The sequence below is a fragment of the Callithrix jacchus genome, chromosome 18 (genome assembly GCF_049354715.1).
Source record: "Callithrix jacchus isolate 240 chromosome 18, calJac240_pri, whole genome shotgun sequence".
In the NCBI taxonomy this organism is placed as follows: domain Eukaryota; kingdom Metazoa; phylum Chordata; class Mammalia; order Primates; family Cebidae; genus Callithrix; species Callithrix jacchus.
The window spans coordinates 14,880,617-14,908,585 of record NC_133519.1 but is presented as its reverse complement, the minus strand read 5'-3'; the positions used below and the strand labels follow the sequence as shown (position 1 = coordinate 14,908,585).

The 27,969-nt window shown below is 44.7% G+C and overlaps 1 protein-coding gene across 3 annotated transcripts; it reads left to right on the top strand.

The window, feature by feature from the left end:
• The first annotated feature begins 244 nt into the window (after window positions 1-244).
• Window positions 245-27,780, top strand: SHE (Src homology 2 domain containing E). Of its 3 annotated transcripts, none has more exons than XM_008984481.5 (6): window positions 245-1,094; window positions 3,278-3,404; window positions 13,380-13,685; window positions 17,265-17,421; window positions 21,140-21,259; window positions 22,830-27,780. In XM_008984481.5, exons 1-6 carry the CDS (start codon window positions 492-494, stop codon window positions 23,014-23,016), a joined length of 1,500 nt encoding a protein of 499 aa, XP_008982729.2. In that variant the 5' UTR covers window positions 245-491; the 3' UTR covers window positions 23,017-27,780. The 3 variants fall into 3 exon arrangements, with proteins under 3 accessions (XP_008982729.2, XP_017821797.1, XP_054103432.1); XM_017966308.4 differs by having other exon boundaries at window positions 397-1,094; window positions 21,140-21,241; window positions 22,830-25,336; XM_054247457.2 differs by lacking the exons at window positions 21,140-21,259; window positions 22,830-27,780 and adding an exon at window positions 18,490-18,766 and having other exon boundaries at window positions 397-1,094.
• Window positions 27,781-27,969: the final 189 nt, after the last annotated feature.

Sequence of the window (27,969 nt, the reverse complement as noted above, 5' to 3'; positions counted from 1 at the left end):
CCCACCCCGCGAGCCCTGGCTCTGGGCCGGAGGTGGCGGGGCTGGGAGGCGCCAGCCGTGGAGGGGAGGGGCGCGCGGAGGGGATGGGCCGCCCGCCGTCCGTCCACCGTCTGTTGCGGCGCCGGGGACACTCCCGCCGCCTCCGCTCGGTCCCCTCTGGTCCTGGGAGCGTGGGCCGGGCTGCAGGGGGCTTCCGTGGGCCTGGCCTCTCCCACCGCGGGAGGAAAGAGTGGGGAAATCCCCCGGCGCCCGCCGCCTCCGAGAGCCACGGTGTCCTCGGGCCGGGCAGGCGCTGAAGACGAGCCCGGGCGGGGCCCCTGCGCGTCGTGCCTGTCGCCGGCCGTGTCCGGAGCGGAGGCCAGCGCCCGCCCGCTCGGCGCCCCGGGCCGCGAGGACCCCACCCTACCGGGCGTGGGCGACGGCCGGCCGGGGGCGCGCGGAGCAGCCGTCGCGGGGCCTCGTCGCGGCCTCCAGCGCCCGAGTCACGGGGAATGCAGTGGCCCCCGACCCCTGGCGCCTCTCCGTGTCTGGGCTGGGCCTCCTCGCTCGCCTGCTCCACCGCCGCGACGCTCCTGGTCCGAGCCGGCCGGGGCCCCCTCATGGCGGCCAAGTGGTTCAAGGAGTTCCCCCTGAACCTGAAGACCGTGTCGGAGCGGGCCAAGCCTGGGGGCGGCGGCGGCGGCAAACTGCGCAAGAACTCGGAGGCGGGCGGCGCGGGGCCGGGCCCCGGCAAGGGCCGCAAGAACTCGGCGGCCGAGCTGGGGAGCGGCAGGGCCGGCGTCGGCCCCAAGGACAGCCGGCTGTCCCGTGACAGCCTGCAGGGTCTGATTCAGGCCGCCGCGGGCAAGAACCGCAAAAACTCCCGGGCCACGGAGGAGGAGCCCCACCGGGGTGCGACCAAGAGCTCGGGCTGCAGCACCTACATCAACAGGCTCATCAAGGTGGACACTCAGGAGAAGAACGGGAAAACCAACTACCCCAGCAGCAGCAGCAGCTCCAGCTCCAGCTCCAGCTCCTCTTCCTCGGCGTCCTCTTCCCCTTCCTCCCTGGGGCCCGAGCTGGACAAGGGCAAGATTATTAAGCAGCAAGACACGGTAAGCATATAGCCTCCGTTGGACCCCCTCTCAGTGGGAGGGGAGCCCGGGGCACCTGCTAAGCCCTTGGCTTCTTTAGACCTAAGAGGGGGTGAGAATAGGTTTCCTAAGGTCCTTTCTCCTTCCACCGTTTGGGGACTCCTGAGTGACCATTTACAACTCTTAGACTTTTTTTAGTCTTGAAAAATTCTTCTAGGGGTGGGGAGCTTTGCAGAAATGTACTAGCCATTGAATTTTGTTAGCAGTTTAGAAGTGTCGTTGAATGAGATATTCCTGTTTGGTTAAATTTGACCCCTTTATAGATGTGATTTATTTTAATTTTGATATTCAGGGGAATTGCAAAACTAGACTTGTGTATGACTTTTGCGCTTCTCGAGCATAAGAAATGGTAACCTCTAAACTGAGTAACTATGCATTTCAAAGCTTCAGGAAATGGGTTGGCCAACCCCGGTCTCCACTGATTTGGAATCTGCATTCTCTGCAGTTCTACCTAGTAAAAGGCTATGTGGAGCTTCAGCAAATCTCCAAGACTACTGCCCTTTCATTCATTCCATAGGCATTTGTTTTGCAGCAGCCATATAGGAAAAGGGGCACCGGGCATTAAGGGCTGTGGGGATACAGAAAATGACAAGGAAATGCACTCAAGGAAATTACAGATGAGAAGAGAAGGTGTTTCCTGCCGCGGACACACTGGAGGTTTTCTGGGTGCTGTCCAATGTGGAAAAGCTAAGAAAAGGAGTGTGAACGTAGGAAGGGACGCCCTCCATTCTTACTGAGATGAGTTGGTCTGTTTGATTTGCTTGTTTTTATCTTCTCTCCGATGTGAAAGGGAGAGAAGAGCTCAGACTTGAGATTTCAGACTCTGGTCCAGGCAATCTCTTCCTAACATGGGAGCTTTAATTTTCTCCTGCCCAGGCTTCAAACATGCTGCCTCCCTGGATGAAGTCAAGGGCCTGTAGGACATGCTATGTATGTCTGCATTGAGCACTTCTTTTCATTTCTCCATTCATTTTTTTCATGCTCTAAACATAGCATGCCCACCCTGAGCCAGGCACTGAGAGGAGAGCAGTGTAAAAGATGAACGGGGCCCAGCTCATTCAGTGCCCACCTGACTGGGTGACTAGACCACAAGCACCTTGAAGCCAAGGGCTGAGTATCATCTTAGGTTCTTCACTGTATCTTGCAGCTGCAGTACACATGGTGGGTAGTCAAGAAAAACGGATTGAGTAAGTGAATGGCAGTCACAGCCCCTTGCCGTGGTTGTCTGGTCATGTTCATGTTTGTCACTTCTGGGTGTATGAGGTTTCTGAGGCTTTTTCCAGGCTGTTACCTCCCCTTCACTTCTCCTCATTTGTCTGAATTCTTACCAACTCCAGCGTTACTTTTAAACTCTTTGGAGAATGTAATCAGAGGCTGTGGAGCTTCCTGCCTGAGAAGGGTACCTAACCTCTGGAGTTGTCACCCATGACACACACACCACCTCCTCAGACACCTTCTATTTTTGGAAAGATAGATGCTTTCTGACCCAAAACAGGGAATCCCACATAGTGATCAAAACCCTGTCTGATCTGTAGCCTGTGACGATCAGTTTGCCTGTAATTATTGAACCTAGAACTCCTGCAATACTGTTTAGCACTGACCTACTTCTCATCTATGAAGCCCATCTCTTTGGAGCTGTGATCCACTCCTTGAGGGCAGGAAGCATGTCGAAGGTTTATTTTGACTCCCTCTCAGTGCGTAGCCAGCGCTGGTGGATGACTGACTGACTCATCATGACTGTACTGCTCAGCTGATTGGAGTTTTAAAAACTCAATTCATAGGATATGTGGTAAAGCCACATACCTTTTATGCTGTAAAGCCACAGATACCCTTTACTCCCCACATCCACCCCTGCCATCCTCTAACCCAGAAAATGTTTTACTTCTTGGGGAGAGAAAGGGAGGTAAAGAGAGCCTTGGGGATAAGTGAAAGAGTTTACAGGAATTGTTGCAAACCAGCTATACTACCAAAAAAGTCAGATGTTTGTCTAACTAGGACCCATGATCAAGTGCGAAAGCTATCTGGAACTGATTAGAGATTCTGACCTCTTTGGAGATGCAGGAGATGTCAGTAGCCATTTCGATACCATTGCCATGTTGGTATGTGGTGGTCCTTAGCAACTGTCTCCTCTTGTTCTTATACAGGTCATCATTTTAGAAGACTATGCTGACCCTTATGATGCCAAACGGACAAAGGGTCAAAGGGATGCAGAGAGAGTCGGAGAGAACGACGGTTACATGGAACCGTATGATGCGCAGCAAATGATAACAGGTTTGTAAGCAGGCTCTCCATAATAGAGACTGAAATCTCATGCTCAGAGAGAGTGTTGTAATGTAGCAACTGGAGTATATGGGAGAAGAGGGACAAAGCAATTTAACCAGATCCTGCTGACTTGGAGAAACAGAAATTAGACCCCAAACTAATGTCAGACTATCTAGGTAACTTCCTTTATGATTTAGTATCCTTCAGAGTTTTAGAATTTGCGGGAGTCTTTAAAGTTTTTCTGGTTCTATGCTAGATGACATTTATGAATGCAGATCTGCTCAGAATGTGATGTTCAGTTTTAACACGAATATATACATTTCGGGGCCGCTTTCAGAAGCTTTAACATTCATAATGGGAGCCGTATGTCTTACCAAGGAACAAATACATACTTAAGGCATTTTAAGCGGTTAAAAAATGTAAGCATAGCCAGGCGCAGTGGCTCACTGCAGTGCCTTTAATCCCAGCACTTTGGGAGACTGAGGTGGGCAGATCACATGAGGCCAGGAGTTTGAGACCAGCCTGGCCATTATAGCAAAACCCCATCTCTACTAAAAATACAAAAATTAGCTGGGCGTGGTGGTTTGTAATACCAGCTATTTGGGAAGCTGAGGCACGAGAATCAATTGAACCAGGGAGGTGGAGGTTGCAGCAAGTCAAGATCGCGCCACTGCCCTCTAGCCTGGGCAACAAAGTGAAACCGTCTCAAAAAAAAAAATGCAGACCTGGTGTGATCCTCTACTTTGTAGTAGAAGATTTTCTCAACAAGTTGTACAACATTGAAGCCAAAAATTTAATTACTAAGGAATAATTAACAATCACTGCCATAAACCAAGCCATTCAAGGCAAACCACCTAAAACCAAACTGGACTAATATTGTAACTTTTCAAGTCAGGACAATTTCAGTTTGTGAGCTAAGCAGTCACTCTGTCATTCTTAGTGTCAGAGTTTTCCCTTTTATTTTTAATTCTCTGAAGTTGATGTAATGATACTTAAATAAAAATAATACAGTTATTTAGATTTGTGAACTTTTTTTTTTTTTTTGAGACAGTTTCGCTCTTGTTACCCAGACTGGAGTGCAATGGTGCGATCTCAGCTCACCGCAACCTCTGCCTCCTGGGTTCAGGCAATTCTCCTGCCTCAGCCTCCTGAGTAGCTGGGATTACAGGCACGCACCACCATGCCCAGCTAACTTTTTGTATTTTTAGTAGAGACGGGGTTTCGCCATGTTGACCAGGATGGTCTCGATCTCTCGACCTTGTGATCCACCCACCTTGGCCTCCCAAAGTGCTGGGATTACAGGCTTGAGCCACCGCGCCCGGCCAGATTTGTGAACTTTTTATGTAGTCACCTAGTTTTCCGTACACATTCTTCGATCCATAATGAAAAATGTAGTTGCTGAGGGCTGACTCAAGGAAGCCTTACTTGAGTACAGGCCTGGGAAAAGAGTAACTGGTCCCACGTTAAAGACTTTGTCCCTTCTGTTTAGAACAGATTAAAGAGCTATCAGACTCAGGTTCTGCAAGCATAGTCTCAGAAGAGTTGAGCAGAGGGTAGTAGCAACACACTGGAAGAGCCAAGACAGGCTTCAGAATGAAAACGAGCTGCAACAGGAAAGCCAGACTCAGCTTCCTGCTTCTCTGCTTACAGAGATAAGGCGGCCAATGTGGGGAGGGTGTACCCTGGCCAGGCTGTGACCCTGAAGGTCACTGGACTATGACCCCTAATGAAATCTGTGAATGAAAGGAAGTGAAAATGAACTGTCAGAATTTAAAAAAAAAAACAGAGGCTTGAAAGGAATAGGGAAAAGGATTTACTTCTACATAAAATTGAGGGAAAAGGTTTTCTTTTAAAAAAAAAAAAAAAGCTTGAAGCTTAACTGTGATTTACCTTTCTTTGTCCTTTGGTTTTTATTCTTATCTTTCTCTTTAACTAAAATAGGTAATTTATTACAACTGTTTAATTGGAGAGCTGTACATGAATGTAATTTTTTTTTTTTTTGTAATCCTGAGAACTCTCTAAGCTAGAGGACAGCAATGCTGTCTCCCTTGTGACAGGGTGAAAAAAACAAGATCAAAGGGATTTGGGCTTGCCTGAATTCAGGAGACTTTTTAAGAGACAGAGCAGGAATTAGCATCCGGATCTCCCACTCCACATTGAGTAGTCTGCCCCCAACACCACATGACATTCAGGACACACTCGAAATGCTGTATGTGAAACCACCATAAACTTCACCCCTCAGTGAGGCATCTTTCCACCCAATCAGTAATGTTGTCTTCAAAAGTCAAAATTGTCCAACATGGAATAAATATAATAATCGCTCGCATTTAATATTTGAGTATTAAGTTCCAGGCTAGTTTTAAACAATTTCCGAATATAAATTCATTTAGGAATACAAAATTAATATATTCAATTGGCAAATAAATTCAAATTTATTAAAAATCCAAATTATTCTCTAAACTAGTGATCTAAGTATTCTTTGCTCTTTAAAAAAATTGCTTTAGTGGGTTTTTAAGTTATTTCATTTAGAATATATATCACAAAGCACCTTCTCAATCAATGTAGAGACTCTATCTCTTATTCTACCCACAGGTTACAAGCTGGACAGAATAACAGGAAGTGAGTTTATCGGAAGCTAGAAATAAAAAATTTGCCACTGGGCTTTTGTTTTTTAAACCATTTTTTATTTAGTTTGCTACTTTTTGTACCTGATTGTCAAGTCCAAGTTCAGAAATTTGCCATCTTTCTTGAGAAATGATAGAGATTTTTAAAATTTGTATTTGCTTCAGCTTTTCTGAAGATGGAAAGGATCCTAATGAACACGGTTGAACTGTGGAGTGGTTACATCTGTGTTGCCATTCTCTGTATTGCCTTTTTTCTACTGGTGAAATGGGAATTACAGGCCTGGTTTTAACAACACCGTCGGCTTATAGAACTGCCCATATGTTGTGTTAGAATTCCCAAGAAATACTTCTTGGGTATTTGTTTCTTATATACTAGGCCCTGTCCTGGGCTCTGGACATAGCGGAAACAAGACCTACGTGATATCAGCCCTTGGACCTCACAACCTAAGGGGGAAACAGACCTAATGCCAGCAAAGAAATCAGTCATTGAAAAAAGCATGATAAGTGCTATGAAGTAGAGAATAGGAGCGAATAGGAGCCAGTGTCTACCTCGGGGGTAGAGAGAGCCAAGAGAAGCCCATGGCTTCTTTCCTGTGGCCTAGTTGCTATGAGACCCAGGCTCCCTGGGCGCCCCCCCCGCCCCCCCCCAAACTTTGCTCTTAACTTTTAAAAGTTAAAAATTTGTGAATTTATGAGTAAATTATCACTGAGATTTATCCAATGGATTGTTCATAAAAAGATATGACTATGAATACAAGGCAATATTAGTATAAACTTCTGTTCCTTTTCTGCTAAATTCACAGGAACATGTTAACTAATATTGACAGAAATATTCTATATAATCTAGCGTTAGGAGTTTGAGCCACCACACTGAAACGTTAGCATCGGACAGGTCTTTAGAAGTTCCCATCAGTTAGTTAGCATGAGGATTTTTTGCACAGTTGATGTGTCATACAGCCGTAAGTTGAGAGCTTGCTAGGTACCAGCCTGGCCAGATTACCTCACTACTCTTACACAAACTCTATTAAGTGAGTTTCTTTCTTTTTCTTTTTCTTTTTTTTTTTTTTGAGAGAGTCTTGCTGTGTCACCCAGGCTGGAGTGCAATAGCACAATCTCTGCTCACAGCAACCTCTGCCTCCCTGGCTCAAGCAATTCTCCTGCCTCTGCCTCCCAAGAAGCTGGGATTATAGACGCCCACCACCACCACGTCTGGCTAATTTTTGTATTTTTAGTAGAGACAGGGTTTCACCATGTTGGTCAGACTGGGCTTCAACTCCTGGCCTCAAGTGATCCATCTGCCTCAGCCTCCCAAAGTGCTGGTTTTGCCAGCTACAAAGTGAGCCACCGCGCCTGGCCTAAAGGGGGCTTCTTTATATAGTTGAAGAAACCTAGGTTCAGGAAGATTAAATAATTTGTCCAGATTACACAACTGAAAATACCACGTTATTCAGCAAGCTGCAGTTTTAGCTTTTGAGCTCCAAAGATTATTTTTAAATGTTTATTTTTGCTTCCAAATGATTTTGTTGGTTTGTTTAAATAGTCAAATCTAAAAGAGGACTTCACTGTTCAAGTCTCCATTAAAAACTACTATGTCCATCTGGCCAGGCACAGTGACTCACGCCTGTAATCCTAGCACTCTGGGAGGCCAAGGTGGGAGGATCAGTTGAGGCCAGGAGTTCAAGACCAACCTGGCCAACAGAGTGAGGTCCCATCTCTTCAAAAATAAAACTATTATGTCCATCTTTGCCTATGATTTAAACAGAAAAAACTATTATGGAAAAAAGTACAAATGAAGACTGGTTTTGATGTAATTTGCCTTTACTCTCCTTGCTAAATTTCAGGGTTTCTGAATTGTACCTGCTTTTCAGATGTTTAGATTTATTCAATAAGACAATATTAAAGTAGTTTTAAAAGCTTGAGCACTGATCAAAGATGTAAAAAATTGCCTAACAGCCCTGTTTCTGATTCTAAGAAAAAAGTAGAGTTTTAAGAGGCTCTAGATTTAATGTTTTAGAAATATGAAATGGATTAAAATGGATTAGGGGAAAAGGCACATTATTTGGAAATTGGAATTAACGTTTTACATGAAATCATTTGAGCATAAAGCATGGACTCTGGAGTTCATCATAATTGGCCCCAGCGTAACTACTGCATGACTGTGGCTTCCATTTATTCACGTGTGAAACTGGGTTAACCCATCTGTCAGTGCCTTAGTGAGGCATCAGTGAGATTCTGCGCGTAATACACCTAGCAGGTGTGTACCTAGTCAATACAGCCATGATTTAGACACTCCAGAGATAGTTCTATTTCCAAAGAGAATCCTGGACCACATAGGGGAATACTTTGTGCTAACTACAATTAATTTAGTGAAAGAAACTCTTAGTCTTATGCTAAGGCTTTGTTTCTGTGTTTTCATGTGAATGGCATAATTACCTGCAGCAAGGTGGGGATTGAGAAGGGCAAATTTTCGGCCCCTGTGTTTCACACCAATCAGCTGCACGTGTTTAGTAGGTGCAGGTCAGCCCTGAGCCTTAGCCCCGGCTGCAAATGAGTGATTATCTGCTGCCTGTCCCCTGCATTCTGTTGTCTGCTGTGGTAAATGGCCTCTATCGGCAGCCAGGGTGTAGCTTCCTCTTGCCATTTCCTCCTTCTCAGGCTCGTTTCCTCTCGGAGCCCGCTCTGCACGTCAGGGGCTATTCTCCCTGCAGGAAGGGTCGGCTTGCAGCCTCACGATTGTTTCTGTTTCTATGGCGCCTCAGGTTTGGGGGCAGCCAGGTGTTGGAATGGACTGGAAGGTTACTCCCCTTCAAGAGGTGGGGGTGGGGAGGGAAGGCCTGTACTCAAGCCCTTTCTTCCCCTAATTAAACGTTGTCTCAAAAAATGGTGGCAGTTTGCAGATTTTGCCTAATCCCAGGACCCTGCAAAAAAGCATTCTCAACTCCATGTTTTGGGTTTCTCCCAGAACTCTTAAATGTGAGGGGACTGTCTAAACAGAAGGACCTCATTGCAAAAGTAAAAACTCAAACATATGTGTAATAAGAACTCAAGATTCTAATCACTGTACATCATTTTATTTTAGGGGAGGTGGGCTGGAGGGCCCAGTAGGAACACTGCCCGTCCGCCTTGTACATCATTTTAGTCCAAATGTATTGAAATATCCTTGTGAGCAGGGCTCCTTCTATCTTAAGGTTGGAATCACCTCTTTTTCCTTTTTGTTCAGCTGGGGCAAAATTGCAGCAAGGACCTTGGGAAAGGGTTTCCCCAGCCTGTGCCAGATGTCTCAATTGAGTGTAAGCTATGATTAGAAACCTAAAAATTCTATTCTATATTCATCCTTTGAACTCCTTTGTGTTTCTGCTTCCTTTTTCTTAGTTCTTTTAGAAAAGTTCTCTTTAAAAAATTCCAGCCTTGCATGGTGGCGGGCGCCTGTAGTCCCAACTACTTAGGAGGCTGAGGCAGGAGAGACTCACTTGAACCCAGTAGACAGAGGTTGTAATGAGCCAAGATAGTGCCACTGCACTCCAGCCTGAGCGACAAAGCAAGACTTCGCCTAAAAAAAAAAAAGGCAAGCCAGGCATGGTGGCTCAGGCCTGTAGTCCCAGCACTTCGGGAGTTCAAGGCAGGCAGGACATCGAGACCATCTTGGCCAATGTGGTGAAACCCTGTCTCTACTAAAAATATAAAAAATAGCTGGGCATGGTGGTGCACGCCTGTAGTCCCAGATACTCGGGAGGCTGAGGCAGGAGAATCGCTTGAACCCAGGAGACAGAAGTTGTAATGAGCCAAGATAGTGCCACTGCACTCCAGCCTGAGCGACAAAGCAAGACTTCGCCTAAAAAAAAAAAAGGCAAGCCAGGCATGGTGGCTCAGGCCTGTAGTCCCAGCACTTCGGGAGTTCAAGGCAGGCAGGACATCGAGACCATCTTGGCCAATGTGGTGAAACCCTGTCTCTACTAAAAATATAAAAAATAGCTGGGCATGGTGGTGCACGCCTGTAGTCCCAGATACTCGGGAGGCTGAGGCAGGAGAATCGCTTGAACCCAGGAGACAGAAGTTGCAGTGAGCTGAGATTGCGCCACTGCACTGCAGCCTGGTGACAGAGGCAGACTCAAAAAAAAAAGAAAAAAGAAATCCAGCTTTGTCTTAATTGAACCAAGAACAGTATATTTTTTGTTTCTTGTTTTCCATAGCTGTGTCTGGAGTAAGCAATGAAGAAGAAAAGCTGTAGGATTGAGAATCCAGGGACTCAGGAGACGAAGCAGCTCTGACCTCAGACAACCCCAGATGCCTGGCCTGGGGGTGAGGGCCAGGGACAGTTCATCCAACTCTTATATTCTGATATGGAAGTTGTAGACACAGGCACCTTTCTCCTTGGGAGGCCCCGGAGGGCAAGAGGAACCAAGATGGGGACTGTGGGCACCCAGGAGGAGTGGAAGTGGTTCTCAGGTTTAGCTGCTCTTTAGAATCACCTGGGGGATTTTTACACTCTTAATTTCCACACTGCGCCCCAGACCAACCTAGTCCAAACCTCTGGTGGCTAAAGCAGTATGTGTTAAAGCCCCCGAGTGATTTCAATGAGCTGTCCCTGTGCAGAATTTGAGACCGCTGCTGACAGCCCCTAGTCAGCAGAACTGTAACCTCAGCCTATACCTAAGTTTTGCACTTTTGAACTTGGTGTCCTGATTTTAATAACATCGCCCTCTTTTTGTTATAGGGGTCTTAATGAGTCAGTGATGTGTCTCCATGGAGCATCCCTACGCCTGTTTAGAAGTTACAGATAGTCTTTCCATCCTTTGTGTCCGTGGCCCTGCAGTCCTCTGAGCCTCTTCCTCCTCACCTGACCCCTCAACCTTCTTTGCTGGCACCCCTCCCTCCAGCCACCCTGAAGGAGTCCCAGATTCTGCCTTTGATCCTCTTTCCTTTTCAATCTGCCCTCCTTTTCTCTTGTGATTGCTTTCATTTTCACAGTATTCACAATGATCCATCTGTACCCCCTTAACGTATACCTCCAGATTCACACAGTCACCTGCCTGGAGACATTCTAGAGCTCCCTCCCCTCCCTCTCTCCTCCCATCCATCCATCCATCCATCCAATCATTCTTTAGCACAATGATGTGTCCTACAATGGTAAGATATGGTGGTCCCTGCCCTGGCAGACTCCACCACATTGAAAATACTGATGTATTGACATATAAATGGATGCAGTGGGAGAAGAGCAGGGTGAGAGTGTGTTGGTCCAGCCATGGCACCTGATCAACTCTGTGGGGCATCAGAGAAGGTGGTGGGCAGGAAAGGCTTCTCCAGAGAGGAGAAGATACTGAGTTAGATTGTAAAGGATGCCAAGATCACCAGGACACTGGTGGGCTCAAGACAGTGTAGTATGCAGGGAACTACAGAAGTTCCACTTGGTCAGAGCAAAGAGTTGGATTATGGAGAGACGGGACAGGGTAGTGTTGAAAAATTGGGGAGAGAGACAGTGACCTGCTCATATAAGCCTCCTGTGCCATTCTGAGTGTTCAGCACCTCTTAAGACAGTCGGGAGCTTATGAGGTGTTATGTGATGAGATGTCTGCATATAGAAAGTTCCTTCTTGCCTATGATCAGGTAGAGGATGGTTTGAAGGCTTCCTGATGGGCATTCAGAAGAGCCACAACATGATGCTTCTGTTGGTCTATAATATAGACTGTATATATCACCAGCTCTGGTTGTCCAGACTCCAGCCATCTCTAATTCTACCTAACAAGGCCCCTTGACCCCAGGCTGCTCTCCACCCTGTACTGCTCGTTCCTTCTCACTGTGGCTGACTGGCTGGTTAGCTGGCTGGCGGTTGGTTGGTTTGCATCTGTTTTTTTCCATCTATTTTTATGCACCATTTCAGACCATACCTTTCTGATTTACTCCATCCTGTACACCATGGTTAGAGTTATCTTTCAGTGAAACACAAATATAATGGTTATTCTCTGCTAAAAAACAAAAAAAAACCTTATAATCATTTTGTATTACATACAGACTATCTAAACTTTTTGTCCTTGCTTTTAAAATGGGCGCCTGGCTTGCCTGTGCTTCCAGCCATTTCTCCCACTAACCACTGCCTCTGTTGTGTGTGGCCTTCTGGCCTTTTAGACCCATCTCTCAGCTCCCCATTATGGGAACAAGCCTTCTATCATTCCCACCTCTATATCTTTACTCATGCAGCTTCCTCCACTGGAAATGGCCTTTTCTATCAAAGTCAACTCATCTTCCATTTCTCTTCCACTTGGAGTCAATCCAAGTGTAGTGGCTAAAAGTATGGCTTCTAGAGCCCAATTTCCTGCTGCTGAATCCAGGCTTTGGCACTTACTGGTCTATACAATTTCCTTAAACTCTATGCGCTTCAGTTTTCTCTTCTGTAATAATGGGGAAGTGATGGTATCCCATAATCAGAGTGATTGTGAAAGTTACTAGACACTTAGAATAGCGTTTCATACATGGTAAGCCATCAATAAATGTTAGCTGTTGTTATTACTGGTTTTCCCTATAACGCCTCTTTTACTTTGATTTATTCTGGAATTATTAGCCCAATACATATTATTTATGAATGTGTCTGGCTTCCTTCAATATATTGAAAGTGCATAGGAGTCAAGAACTCTGACTAATGCACATAAATGATTTCCCTCAGTGTATATGCAGCAATGCTTTGACTATCCAGACAGTCCCTGACTTACCATGGTTAGGCAACCTTTACAGTGATGCAAAAGTGATATGCTTTCAGTAGAAATTGTGCTTTGAGTCCCATAGAGCCATTCTGGTTTTTATTTGCAGTCATCAATAGATTACAAGATATTCAAAACTGTATTACAAAATGGGCATCGTCAGATTGTGTCCAGCTGTGGGCTAATTTGTTCATTTAAGGTAGGCTAGGCTTAACTGATACTCAGTAGGTTAGATGTATTAAATGTATTTTTGACTTGCAGTCGATTTTATTACAATTAGTTTATCTAGGCCTCCTGACAAAATGGAAAAACGCTGAAGGTGAGCTATACTCCAGCAGGCACCAGAACCCGGAAGTGAAGCAGGTTACCCTGAGGCCACTACTTAGAAACTGCAAGTGGCATCCTGGAGGTGTGCTTGTCTTCAGATGTAATCTCCCACCTTAAATGTGGATCCCATTATCTGATTCAGGCAGCTGGAGGGAAGAAGCTGTAGGCACCTTCGTTCTGCTTTTGTAGCACAGCTCAGAAGCAGTCAGCCCATCAGAGAACAATCTTGGAGTTACCTGCCACCTTCAGCCGGCCAGCCAGGGGTGCTGAGGTAACTGGGTTAATGACCAGGTTTATAGCACCTTTCTTTGAAGGCATTGTGTATTGCGTGTATTTTTCAGAAATTAGACGACGGGGTTCCAAGGATCCCTTGGTGAAGGCTCTCCAGCTGCTTGACAATCCCTGTGAACCCGCGGAGGGCAGCCTGAAGTCAGAGACCTTGGCCAAAAGACGGAGTTCCAAGGACCTGCTGGGGAAGCCGCCACAGCTGTACGACACTCCCTACGAGCCTGCAGAAGGGGGCCCCAGGGCAGAGGGGAAGGCGCGGCCCCCAGACAGCCGGCTGCCCGAGAATGACGAGCGGCCCGCAGCCGAGTACGAGCAGCCCTGGGAGTGGAAGAAGGAACAGATCGTACGTGCTCTGTCAGGTGAGGGCGCCAGCCAGGACCGCCCCAGTGTGGCTTCCGGCTTCCGGCCAGTATGGGCTCTTGTCAGGTGAGGGCGCCAGCCAGGCCCGCCCCAGTGTGGCTTCCGGCATCCGGCCAGTACGGGCTCTGTCAGGTGAGGGCGCTAGCCATTCCCGCCCTAGTGTGGCTTCCGACTTCCGGCTAGTGCATACCCTGTCGGGTGAGAGCGCCAGCCAGGCCCGCCCCGGTGTGGCTTGCGGCTACTGGTCGCGTACTTGTTTTTTCATTGTGGGTACTTTTATATTCCTTTATCTTCTCAGTGTGCAACTGTTTTGGAAATGCCTGAAATGACTATTGAAAGAGTACACCTGGCTAGGCACTGTGGCTCACGCTTGTAATTCGGGTTACTTCAGACCAAGATAGGTGGATGAGTCGAGCCCAGGAGTTGGAGACCAGCCTAGCCAACTTGGCGAAACCCCATCACTACTAAAAATACAAAAATCAGGGCCGGGTGCGGCGGCTCACACCCGTTATCCCAGCACTTTGGGAGGCTGAGGTGGGCGGATCACAAGATCAAGAGATCGAGACCATCCTGGCCAACATGGTGAAACCCTGTCTCTGCTGGAAAAAATAATAATCATACGGAAATTGGCTGGGCATGGTGGCGCACCTGTAATCCCAGGTACTCAGGAGGCTGAGGCAGGAGAATCGCTTGAACCCAAAACGTGGAGATTGCACTGAGCCGATTGCGCCACTGCGCTCCAGCCTGGGCAACGAGGTAAACTCCGTATCAAAAAAAAAACAGAAATTAGCGGAGTGTGGTGGTGTGCGTCTGTAATTCCAGCTACTTGGAAGGCTGAGGTGGGAAAATTGTTTGAACCTGGGAGGCGGAGGTTGCAGTGAGCCCAGATAGCACACTGCACTCCAGCTAGGGCAACTGAGCGAGACTCTGTCAGCAGAAAAAGAGAAAAGAATGCTCCTAATCACTGTACCTTTATTTTCTCACCACGGAAGCTATCAAATTGGAAGCAGCTTTTTCTAGCTCTAACTTAGTGCATCAAACCTGTTAAAATCCCTAGTTATAAAATGGCAATGCTGGATAAAATGGAATACAAGTAGAGATGGCCGGAAAGCTGGAGGAATCTGGATGGTTTGGTTTGGTTTGGTTTGGTTTTCAAAAATCCTCCAAAGGAATCTGTTCTTCAGGTGTGAATTTTTAAAATATCTTTTAAAAAGTTGATAAATGGGTTTTCAATAGACGTTACATGTAATTCTCCCTCCTGCTTCTCTGAAGACATAGTTTTTCTACTTGGCTGGCCACATAATTTCTTTGCCTTTAATTTAACATTTTAAGCATATCTCTTTCCTGTAATAGTAAAGCCAGGTTTCCATTTAAAAGTATAACCAGGCTGGGTGCTGTGGCTCACACCTATAATCCCTGCACTTTGGAGGCCAAGATGGGTGGACCACCTGAAGTCAAGAGTTTGAGACCAGCCTGGCCAACATGGTGAAACCCAGTCTCTACTACTCTACTAAAAACACAAAAGATTAGCCAGGCGTGGTGGTGGGTATCTAATCCCAGCTACTGAGCAGGCTGAAACAGGAGAATCACCTGAACCCTGGAGGCGGAAGTTGCAGTGAGCCAAGATCGCACCACTGCACTCCACCCTGGGTGAACAGAGCAAGATTCTGTCTCAAAAAATAAACATAAGTAAGTGGCCGGGCGCCGTGGCTCATGCCTGTAATTCCAGCACTTTGGCAGGCCAAGGCAGGTGGATCACCTGAGGTCAGGAGTTCGAGACCAGCCTGGCCAACATGGTGAAACCCCATCTCTACTAAAAATACAAAAGATTAGCCAGGCATGGTGGTGACAGGCACCTGTAATCCCAGCTACTGGGCAGGCTGAGACAGGAGAATTGCTTGAACCCAGGGGCCGGTGGTTGCAGTGAGCCGGGATCACACCATTGCACTCCAGCTTGGGCAACAAGAGCAAAACTCCCTCTCAAAATAATAATAAGTAAATAAATAAAAATATAACCAGGCCAGGTACAGCGGCTCACCCCTGTAATCCCTGCATTTTGGGAGGCCAACATGGGTAGATCACTTGAGGTCAGGAGTTTAAAACCAGCCTGGCCAATATGTTGAAACCCTGTCTCTACTAAAAATATAAAAATGAGCAGAATGTGGTGGTGCATGCCTGTGGTCCCAGCTACTCAGGAGGCTGAGGCGAAAAGAATTGCTTGAACCCAGGAGGCAGGGGTTGCCGTGAGCCAAGATCGCGCCACTGCACTCCAGCCTGGGTAACAGCAAGACTCTGGCTCAAAAATAATAATAAAGTATAACCAATGTAAAGGGTGAATGGAGAAGTTAATGTATTTGATAGTAACCGTTTGAGTAAGTTATTTTCTTTTTTAGTTTTTTTGAGACAGGGTCTCTCTCTGCCACCCAGGCTGGAGTGCGGTGGTCTGATCATGGCTCACTGCATCCTCAGCCTCCTGAGCTCAAGCAGTCCTCTCACCTCAGCCTCCCAAGGAGCTGGGACTACATGTGTGCACCACCACTCCTGGATTATACTTTAATTTTTTAGTGATGGGGTCTCACTATGCTGCCCAGGTGGGTCTCGAACTCCTGAGCTCAGGTGATCCTCCCACCTATGTCTCCCAAAGTGCTGGGATTACAGGCAAGAGCCACCATGCCCAGCCTAGTCAGCTTCATTTGACATTTTAATCTTTTTTTTTTTTTTTTTTTTTTTTTTTGAGACAGAGTCTTGCTCTGTCGCCCAGGCTGTAGTGCAATGGCAGGATCTCGGCTCACTGCCACCTCCGCCTTCTAGGTCCTAGCGATTCTCCTGCCTCAGTCTCCCGAGTAGCTGGGATTACAGGCGTATGCCACCAAGCCCAGCTAATTTTTGTATTTTTAGTAGAGACAGTGTTTCACCATGTTGTCCAGGCTGGTCTCGAACTCCTGACCTGCCTCAGCCTCCCCAAAGTGCTGGGATTATAGGGGTGAGCCACCACACCCAGTCTTTTGTCTTCTTTTCAACATATCTTTCTGGGGTACCTGCTGATTTCTTGGTACTGTACCAGGTGCTGCCATTTCATCTCCTGTCCAGCTCAGGGTTCATGGCATCTCAGACGTATCATGTGTGAGTCTCTTTCTGTTTCTGAGTTGATTTTTCTTTTTGTTTATTATTTCATATTAAAAACTTGGTTTGGTTTTATAGGATGATACACATCCTTGCAAGCGTTCATTAACTGTAACTATGTTTAATCACTTATCCTAAAAATAGCAAAACTGCAAGTTATTAAAAAGTCCATGTTGAACTATGTTAAAGTGGTTTTCCCTTATAATCTGAAACCATTTTATACGGATGAATACTTTACAGAAAAAGAGTCTGTATGAGGGATGCTAGCAGTGTGATCAGATATCAAAGACAGCAGGAGCTCAGCTCACCAGGCTATTTTGCAGTATATTATAGTTGATGTTAACGGGGGAAAATGCTTCTTTCCTGAGCCCAGGCAGGCAAGGAGGTTTTTTTCCTTTGAAGTTTACATGAATCACCTCAGTGGCCTGTGATGTTAAATGGAGTCTTCCTTCCAGTCCAGTTTGAAGGAGCTGAGCGACCTTCCCTCAGGGAGGAGACAGTGAGGCAGCACCACCGGCAGAAGAGCTGGACCCAAAAGATCCTGAAGCCAGCCCTCTCAGACCACAGTGACGGGGAGAGAGTGGACCCGGGCCTGCCCCTGGAGAAACAGCCGTGAGTCTCCTCCACGGGCCCTTGGAACAGACGGTGGCTGGGAGCTTAATGACAGCTTAGTATGGGGGGACACACTGGCCCATTTAACATGATGATTTTTTGTTAATAAATATTTGCTGGGATGGGACTTTTAATGAAAACCTGTCTTCAAAGCCTGGTGCATTGTGCAGAATGGAAAGTGCACTGCATCTCAACAAGCTCATTGTAGATGTTATTCTTTTTTTTTTTTTTTCTTTTTTTTTTTATGAAAAGCCATATGTATACATATATATATATGTATATGAAGCATGACACAACTATATTCCATAAAATTTCATTTACAGAATGAAATTCTAGAAGAGCTTATCAATAGCAACAGAAGGCAGATAAGCAGGTGCCAGGCACCAGGGATGGGGTAGGGAAGGTTGACTGTAAAGGGCAGGAGGAAACCTTTTGGTGTGATGGAAATGCTCTCCATCTTTGTTGGGATTGTGGTCAGAGAGGGGAAAACATACATTTGTCAAAACTCAGGCCAGGCGCAGTGGCTAACACCTGTAATCCCAGCACTGTGGGAGGCCAAGGTGGGTAAATCACCTGAGGCCAGGAGTTCAAGACCAGCCTGGCCAACATGGTGAAACCCCATCTCTACTAAAAATGCAAAAATTAGTTGGGCGTGGTGGCACACACCTGTAATCCCAGCTACTCAGGAGGCTGAGGCAGGAGAATTGCTTGAACCTGGAAGGCAGAGGCTGCAGCGGGCCAAGATTGTGCTACTGCACTCCAGCCTGGATGACACTCTATTTCAAAAAAAAGTAAAGGAAGAAAACAAGTAAAATAAAATCAAAATGTTTATCAAAACTCATCAAACTGTATACTTAAAATTGGTGTATTATTTATATATATATTACACCTCGATCAAAATAAAAACAATGGCTACCAATACTGAAAAACTTTGATACATTTATATATTTTCCTAATCTCATCCCAATTTAGTTTGTGATTTAGGCTACTGATCCAGTACATCTTTTTTTTTTTTTTTTTTAACCAGGATTGGCTAATTGTTTTTTTTTTGTTTTTTTTTCTTTTTAGAGAGAAAAAGAGAAAAAGAAGGGGAAAAAAAGAAAAAGAGGGAAAAAGGAATATTACTTCATTCCTAAAATGGGTTTCAATAATGGCCGATCAATATTTTGAGTGTTTAAAGTGGTTAATGCATATTTTATGTGTTTAAAATGAAGACCTCTATTGTGTTTATTTGTTCTGGCTCTGAGTTCAAGTCCTGGATATCGTTATCAATTTGTTGTCTCATTGAATCTAAATCTCATTATGTGTCTTATGTATCTGGGTGTTAAGATCTCTTATTGTTACATTAATCCTTTTACCGTTGCATCCTTGTAGCTTTGAAATCTATTTTATTAAGTGTGAGAATTGCAACTCCTGCTTTTTATTTATTTATTTTTGCTCTCCATTTGGTTGGTGAGTTTTTTTCCATCCCCTTGTTTTGAGTCTTTATATATCTTCAGATATATCGTTAGATTTTGTGGATAATGTATATTTTGTGTGTTTAAAATGGAGAGCTCTATTGAGTTTATTTGTTCTGGATCTTAGTTCCAGTCCTGGGTGTCGTTATCAATTTGTTGTCTCGTTGAATCTAAATCTCATTATGGGTCTTATGTATCTGGGTGTTAAGATCTCTTATTATTACATTATTCCTTTTACCCTTGTATCCTTGTAGCTTTGAAATCTATTTTGTCAAATGTGAAAATTGCAACTCCTGCTTCTTATTTATTTATTTTTGCTCTCCATTTGGTTGGTACGTTTTTGGTTTTTTTTTCCAACCCTTTATTTTGAGTCTATGTATATCTTTGGATATACCGTTAGATTTTGTCTGTATCTTTTGATTGGGAGATTTGGTCGATTTAAATTTAGGGTTGCTGCTATTTGTTATTAACTGGCTATTTTGTCCTTTCGTTGATAAAAATTCTTCTTTATGTTAATGCTCTTTACTTTTTGGTGTATTTTTAGAAAGGGTCATACTGGTTGTTCCTTTCTATGTATAGTGCTTCTTTTAGAAGTTCTTGTAAAGCAGGCCTGGTGGTAATAAAATCTCTGAGTACTTGCTTGTTCCTAAAAGATTTTATTTTTCCTTCAAATGTAAAGCTTAAATTGGCAGGATATGAAATTCTGGGCTGAAAGTTCTGTTGATTAAGTATATTGAATATTGACCCCCACTCTCTTCTAGCTTGTAGGGTTTCCGTTGAGAGATCTGCTGTAAGCCTAATAGGCTTACCTTTATGGGTGACTTGATCTTTCTCTCTGGCTGCCCTTAATATTTTCTCCTTCGTTTCGATCTTGGTGAATCTAATGATTATGTGCCTTGGGGTTGGTCTTCTTGAGGAATATCTTTGTGGTGTTCTCTGTATTGCCTGGGGTTGAATAGTGTCCTGCTTTGCTAAATTAGGAAAATTTTCCTGGATAATGTCCTGGAGAGTATTTTCCAACTTGACTTCATTCTCTCCGTCACATTCAGGTACACCAATCAAGCGTATATTAGGTCTTTTCACATAGTCCCATATTTCTTGGAGACTTTGCTCATTCCTTTTTATCCTTTTTTCTCTATTCTTGTCTTGTCGTTTTGTTTCATTAAGTTGGTCTTCTACCTCTGGTACCCTTTCTTCTGCTTGATCCATTCGGCTGTTTAAGCTTGTACATATTTCACTAAGTTCTCGTGTTGTATTTTTCAACTCCATAAGTTCATTTGTATTCCTCTCTATATTGTCTATTCTTTTCAACATTTCATCTAACCTTTTTTCCAAGTTCTTAGTTTCTTTACATTGGGTTAGAACAAGTTCCTTTAACTCCCAGAAGTTTCTTATCATCCACCTTTTAAAGCCTACTTCAGATAATGGAACACAGTCCTTTTCCATCAGGGCTTGTTCCGTTACTGATGAGTCCTCTTCCATCAGGGCTTGTTCCGTTGCTGATGGGTTCTGATTTTGAGTATACTCGGCCTTCTTAGGCTGTTTTTTTCCCTTCATTGTAGATGAACCGCCTTTCTAATTAGTTTTCTGAGTCGACGTCCGACTTATTGATTCCCAGTGCTGGGATCCGAGCAACCCACTGTGGCAGCCTAAATAGCAGCAATAAGACTGATGGTGCTCTTCTGCCCGGGAATCTCTGGTCTGGCTTCCCTCTTGAGTCCGCAACAAGCGGCTCTGACTTCCTGGAGCTCCAAACTCCGGTCAGTAGGGGAAGCAGTCCCGTTGGCTCTGCATGAAGAGCTGCTGCGCCGAGACGCCGGCAAAACCGCTGCGGCGGCCACAAGAGTCGCGCTGGCGACCCGTGGGGCTCCTCCACTGGGAATCGGCTGATCGGTGAGTGATGAAAATTCGTCTAATGATGTGGCGTCGTCTCGTTCTCTGAGCTTTCACTGGGAGCTACAATCCTGAGCTGCTAGTGGTCGGCCATCTTGGATCGATCTCGATGTTATTCTTCTATAGAGAGTGAAAACTGTTCAAATGACACTAGCGCCATTACCTCACTCTTGTATGATTGATGGGTTCTGTGATCCCAGATACCAAGATCTGCACATTGTCTCTTGTGAATGTGAGGCAGGATCTAGTTCAGTCTGTTGCGTCCCTGCTAGCAGTTCATTTAAACAACGCTTTACGGAATGACGCCCAGTCTGGATTTGTATTTTGATACTCATGCTGCCTTCCCCTCTCCCACCCCCATTTTTCAGCTGGTATCATGGTGCCATTAGCCGTGCCGAGGCTGAGAGTCGACTACAGCCCTGCAAAGAAGCTGGTTACCTGGTTCGAAATAGCGAGTCGGGGAACAGCAGGTACTCCATTGCTCTAAAGTAAGTAAGCCCATAGCTTTCCTCATCTCCAAGGTTAGGAAACGCTGTGTGACAGTCTTCCAGTCAAAAGACATACTGTGAAGGTGATTCACAGGGGTGTCCACTGCAGAAAATAAGAGGCATTTGTTTGTACAGCGGAACATGAGACCCTTGGAATGAGAATGCAAAATTGGTATTGGGTAAATGCCTCCGTTATCTATTATGATAACCAAGGTCTTATTGCATTATCTTCGTACATTAGTCAATTTCTAACTTACCTTAGCTAATCTGGAGTAGGCCCCTCAGTAGAGAAATAATTCCTGATGAAAAGAATTATTTCTAACAAGGTAGTGTAGTCATTCTTCTTTTACTCCCTAGGATTGGGGACTTTAACAAATCAAGATCCCCCTGATTGTCAAAATGCCAACTGCAATTTCAATACCAGTTTTTTCTGGTGAAGAAGGAAATGCTGACTTGCCTGTTGCTCTCCCTGTCTGACCGTACACAGAAAATTCACTTTTGCCTAGTAGGCCTGGTGGAGTGTGTATCATGGAAATTCTCACCGTTCTGTGAGTTCAGTGGCCTTATATTGGAGGATCATTGTCAAGAGCCCTAACAGCATTTCCTTCCTGAGGAAGCTGAGCCCCTGCAGCTGAAACAATCAGGCTGGAGGAGAACAGAGGCGGGCGGGGGAGTTAAGCAATATGGCTCAGAAAATGGGATAGGCCACCAGATATACAATACCAGGAATAGCTCGACCATGTTCCTGAAATTGGTGCTTGTGGATTAAATCTCTGAGCGTTTGGTGCCAGCTTTCATTCTATACAACCAGGAATGGTCTTTCCAGATGTGAGGGGGGGGAAATGATTTTTATTATTATTATTATTTATGTGTTCTTTTTGGGAAAAAAGGAAGAAGTACCGTTACACATGTTCTTTTAGCCGTGGTGAAAAAGATGAGTTTCTTTTCTTTTTTGAGCCAGAGTCTCACTCTGTTGCCCAAGCTAGAGTGCAGTGGCGCAATCTCAGCTCACTACAACCTCCACCTCCTGGGTTCAAGTGATTCTCCTGCCTCAGCCTCCCTAGTAGCTGGGATTACAGGCATCTGCCACCACACCTGGCTAATTTTTGTATTTTTAGTAGAGACGAGGTTTCGCCATGTTGGTCAGGCTGGTCTGGAACTCCTGACCTCAAGTGATCCACCTGCTTTGGCCTGCCACAGTGCTGGGATTACAGGTTGGAGCCACAGAGCCCAGCCAAGGTTGAGTTTCTTGCTCACCTTAGTAACCTCATGCTTGGGTGTAAGCACTGGTTTTTCAATTTGAGGGCTACGAGGGACTTGGCATTCTTTTAATTGTTTTCTTTGGTCCAGTACCTGATAACTCATATGTAATAAGGATAAACCACTCAAGGATTACATGCATTTAGACTGAAATTTCTGAGAGCTCCACTAGCGTGTGGAATGCATTTCTGTGTGTAGAACCATTCTGGGACTGGATGAGATCTGTCAACCTAGTGTGAGTCTGGCTGCAGTTGTTTTCAGTGGGGAGGGATCCTCTGCCTCATTCATGTCTCCTTGATTTTCATTCCAGGACTAGTCAAGGATGTGTCCACATCATAGTGGCTCAGACCAAAGACAGCAAATACACACTGAATCAGACGAGCGCTGTGTTCGACAGCATCCCTGAAGTGGTACACTATTACTCCAACGAAAAGCTGCCTTTCAAAGGGGCGGAGCACATGACTCTACTCTACCCCGTGCACAGCAAGCTTCACTAAGGTTCAGCCCCTGCAAGCCGAGGGCATCATCAGCGCACAGCCAGCGTCTCAGAGGACAAGGCCGGATGAACAACTGCTAGAAAATGGGAGTCTTCCTTGAAAAGTCAGAGTGTTTGGTTCTTTTTTTTGCATTTGTTTTGTTCTGGTTTTTGAGACGGAGTCTTGTTCTGTCACCCAGGTTGGAGTGCAGTGGCGTGATCTTAGCTCACTTCATCCTCCACCTCTTGGGTGCAAGCAGTTCTCCTGCCTCAGCCTCCCAAGTGGCTGGGACTATAGGCGCAGGCCACCACGCCCAGCTAATGTTTTTTTGTTTGTTTGTTTTTGTTTTTTAGTAGAGACGGGGTTTCACTGCATTGGTCAGGCTGGTCTTGAACTCCTGACCTTAAATGATCCGCCCACCTCAGCCTCCCAAAGTGCTGGGATTATTGGCTTGAGCCACCACACCCTGCTGAGTCTTTGGTCTTAAAGTGATTCCATGACACTTGGTTTCTGACCTGTCGCTTTTCTCTTTGCTAAGTAGTTCTACAATAAGAAATCATGACTTAGCTGGTCCCTTCCCCTCTGGAGCAGGGTTTTCTTTTTACGGTGTGACCCTCAGGAAAGGTTAGCCCAGAGTTCAGGAGCACCAGGGTTCTCCAGAAACGTGCCTGCTTGGAGTTCAGGAGCACAGGGTTCTCCAGAAACGTGCCTGCTTGTCACTCGGAATACGTGGTCTCGAAACAAACCAGCAACAAATCCGTATGGCTTTTCCAGTTGACGGTTCAGACTGGAAGAGTATGTTATGTCAGACTCGTTATCGGGGAAATGGACGAACAGTAGAAAATGTGAATGATGGGCGAGAAGATGTCTTTCTCCCTCACATGTCCCAAGGCAGCTCTGGAGTTCCTGGAAATTCACAGCTTCAGAGTGTCGCCTAAGGATTATTTTGTTGGTCAGCCTTTCCAAGAAAGTGTATGTTCTCTCAATCGCTGTGGATTTTCTGATTTTTGTTTTAGCAAATCAGTGAGATAAGCATAAATAGGAAGGAAGATACCCCAGGTTTAAGAATCACCAATACCGTTAGTCATTGGCATCATCATTAGAATTCTAAATTGAGAACAAAAGGTACCACAGAGATTTCTGATTATTTTAAAATTCTGATTTACATTTTAAAACAGCTCAACAGCTACTACTGAATAATTGTATAGAACTTCTGATGTCTTTTGTTTCATCATCATTGGGCATTTCTGTTGGTATGGAATAATTTTTAATTTTTGTCTTTAAAATTAGATTTGCTTTGTGTTTGTAGTAAATTTTTTTAAAATACAACCTTGAGATCTGATTGTATGAACTGGGTCTCTGAAGCCCACAAAGATCCATTCTGTCCTGAGCAGACTGCCTTGCACTGTACAGAAGTGTGTGAAAAAACCTGGACCTTTTCTCTACATACCATTACCTAATATTCACAGTATTAGGGGCTTTATGATTTATCATGAGCTTCTAGCACCAGTTTATTGACTGAAAAAAGCCGCGGGAATGGCATACTGTGAGAAGAGTACTATGGTGAGTGGCGCCAGATCAAAAACTCAGCAGGTGTGTCTTTATTCTGGGGGTGGTCATCTGGGTCTCAATACTGCTCCAGATGTAAATGTACTGACTGTCATCAATGAGAATTAATCTCTGTAGCTCATAAATACACAAAAAAAGATGCTGATCTGGTTAATTTTTTAGGAAAGTATACCTTACTAGTTACTAGTTACATTTGACTATAAGATTTAGAGGTTAGTAAATATTTGCTTCTTTATTCAGGTAAGATCTCAGCCAAAAGGTTGTGTGATCTTTGATTTTAAAAATTAAGAACTTCTTCTCACTGGAACACAATCGTTTTATTGAGAAAGAATGTAGGCCGGGTGTGGTGGCTCACCCCCGTAATCCCAGCAGTTCGGGAGACTGAGGGGCAGATCACCTGAGGTCAGGAGATCTGACACCAGCCTGGCCAACATGGTGAAACCCCAACTCTACGAAAAGTACAAAAATTAGGCCAGGTGCAGTGGCTCACACCTGTAATCCCAGCACCTTGGGAGGCCCAGGCAGGCAGATCATTTGAGGTCACAAGTTTGAGACCAGCCTGGCCAGCATGGCTAAACCCTATCTCTGCTAAAAATACAAAAATTAGCTGGGTGTGGTGGTGGGCACCTGTAGTCCCAGCTTTGGGAGGCTGAGGTACAAGAGTCGCTCGAACCCAGGAGGTGGAGGTTACTGTGAGCCAAGATCACGCCACTGCGCTCCAGCCTGGGCGATGAGCAAAACTCCATCTCAAGAAAAGAAGAAAGAAAGAAAATTAGCCTGGCCTGGTGGTGGATGCCTGTGATCCCAGGTATTCAGGAGGCTGAAATTGGAGGATCACCTGAGCCCAGAACATCAAGGCTGCAGCTGAGACCTTGTCTCAACAAACAACCGAAAGGAATGTTTTTCAGATAGTGATAGAATTGTTTTCAATGTGTATTGGTTCATGTACTATATCTTTAGTGTAAGATTTTAAAAGTTTTTTTCAGCATCCATTTAACAAGTATTTATTATCTTTATACAAATTATTCATTGTGTTAAACTTAGTTTAACATTCTAGAAATGAAGCCTTATTTTTTACTTAACCTTAGTCTACAAAGGGAATACAGCAGTTATTCTAATTTTAATAATGCTAAAAGCTGTATACAATTTTTCTTTGTGCACTAAATGAGTTTTGGCCCATACCCAGCAACTGTGATGAATGTATAATGAAATAACATTTTGAAAGCAGGCCAGATACATTATTTATTGAGCTTCTATCATATGCCCAGTATTGTGCTTCTTCGATACTGTTTTTCTGTGAAATCATACTATATTCCTTATAGAATTAAAAGTAAAAGGGAGGCAGAGTTTAGATATTGTTCAGTTGCTGTACAGTTGTACAGGAGGTTATAAGAAGAAATACAGTAAATTCGTGGGAAGTGAGGGCTAGTAAGCTCTTTTCTTCTTGAGGTTGTGACACAAGCTGACAAAAGCCAAGGAGTTCACAGCTGTGTGGTGGCACAAAGTCACATATGTTCTAAAAACAATTAGGCCCAGCAGGGTGTCCCTAATGGCTTCCTTGTTAAGCCTCCCTGGCCAGCTGATCTGAAGCTCTGTGACATGTTCTCTGAGCTCTGAATGCTTTGGCTTTTTGTCATTTTGTCTTGAGACAAGTATTTTCCTGTAGTTTTCATTCCTTTGAGTTAATTCTGTCTCCCAGGATATTCTCTGGTGAGAAGAATGTCTTCTAGTAAGTTTGCCTTGAGTTTAGCATCCACAGAGCTGTGTCAGTGTTCTTCTTTACCACACGTCCTTTTAAAAATACTCCTACTTCCAATGACTGGCTAAGGTCAGTTGGTTAGTTTCAGGCCTATAGAATAGAGAGTAAAGGACCTTGCTGTTTACCTTGATGCCATACCCGTGTCTATCATGATGGCCTGCAACCACTGGCGTTGTGTGTATTTAAGATAGGAATAAAATAAGGGAGAAATGTTAAGATGTATGCAAAAAGGTATACTAATCTCCATACTCTCTCGGGGGCAGAAGTGTCGTTTTAAGTTATTTAAAGCACTTTCTTAAGCATTTTAGAAAGCCTTCATTCTTTGCTGTTAGAAGTCTCCATACTTTGCAGAATTGGTGTTTGTGAACTAGCCTCTGCCACAGGATGGGGAGGTGGGCAGGTCGTTGATAGGGGCAGCCAGGCATTTTTGAGGCAGGTGGGCAATTGTCCTAATTTGTTAATCGGTTTACGTAACTGTGTTACTAGTCTGTTATTGGCTGCTATTGGATGCATTTGACATTTAACTCAGAAGAACTGAGGCATTCTTCAGTTTCTTGCTAAGTGGGGTAGCCTTTCTGTTCTGTCAGATGCCCTCTTTAATTAAAGGTTAGCTCCTTGTTTCTCCCTCCTTCCAGGACCCAGGGAGCAGGGAAGTCTCATTTCCTTTCCCTGCACGCCCTTGACTCTCAGCAGGATTTCACGGAAACCCTTCTCAGATCTCTCGTTCATTAGTTGTCTCCTGTTTTCCATAAACCATCACTAGTTTGGCCTTATGACCTGGTTAGAATCATTCTTCCGTATTCTCATTTCCAATTTTTGTAACCCGCTAACTTGGACTTAGAGAAACTTGGCCTGCTGTGCAGTGGGCCTTCTCTTCAAACTTACCCTCCTTCACAACTGACCCTGTGTGAAGAAGGATGGTGCATTACTGCCATCTAATGGAAAAAGAGAAAACTGCAATTGGGAAAACCAGCCGTGCATTTAAGGGTAGGGTTTTCTGAAGGATCTCCGAAAGGGGAAAATGATGACACAGCAGTTGCCATCTTGAAAAATGCCCTTTTCTGCGGAAAGGGTGCTTCGAAGCCTAATACAGCTGTCATCACAAGACCCTGGACTAGGGCTGGATCGTGTAATTTAGAATCGCAAAATGTATTTCAGTGAATATGCTGGCAACAGATCATTGAGACAGGTATCTCGTTTTGTCAAGTTCTTAACCGTTCAGTTACTTTGTCAGGGGCTTTAATATTTTAGATATCAACTAATACATAGTTTCAACTTTTAAAAATATTTAAAGATTGTATGTAATATAGGTCTCTATCTGTAGTGCCTTAATAATTTATATCAGAAATATTTTCTAAAATTTCTGGTTGTATTGCAGTAGCCAATACAGGCTTCATGCCCTCCTGAAGATGGTTCACTCTGAAATGTAACTTTAAATAAACATTATTCCAAGAAAACTGCAGTGGTTTTGCGTGATTCCGTTCTGAGAATCATCTTCCTTCACAATAATACTTCCCATGGCAAGAGCAGCTTCATTTGCAGTCACCGTTAATGCAACATAGAAATAAACATGATGCAACATAACCAGCACACCCGATCTTTTTTTTTCCCCCCCTCTCTTCGCATTTAGTGTCCTTCTATTATGT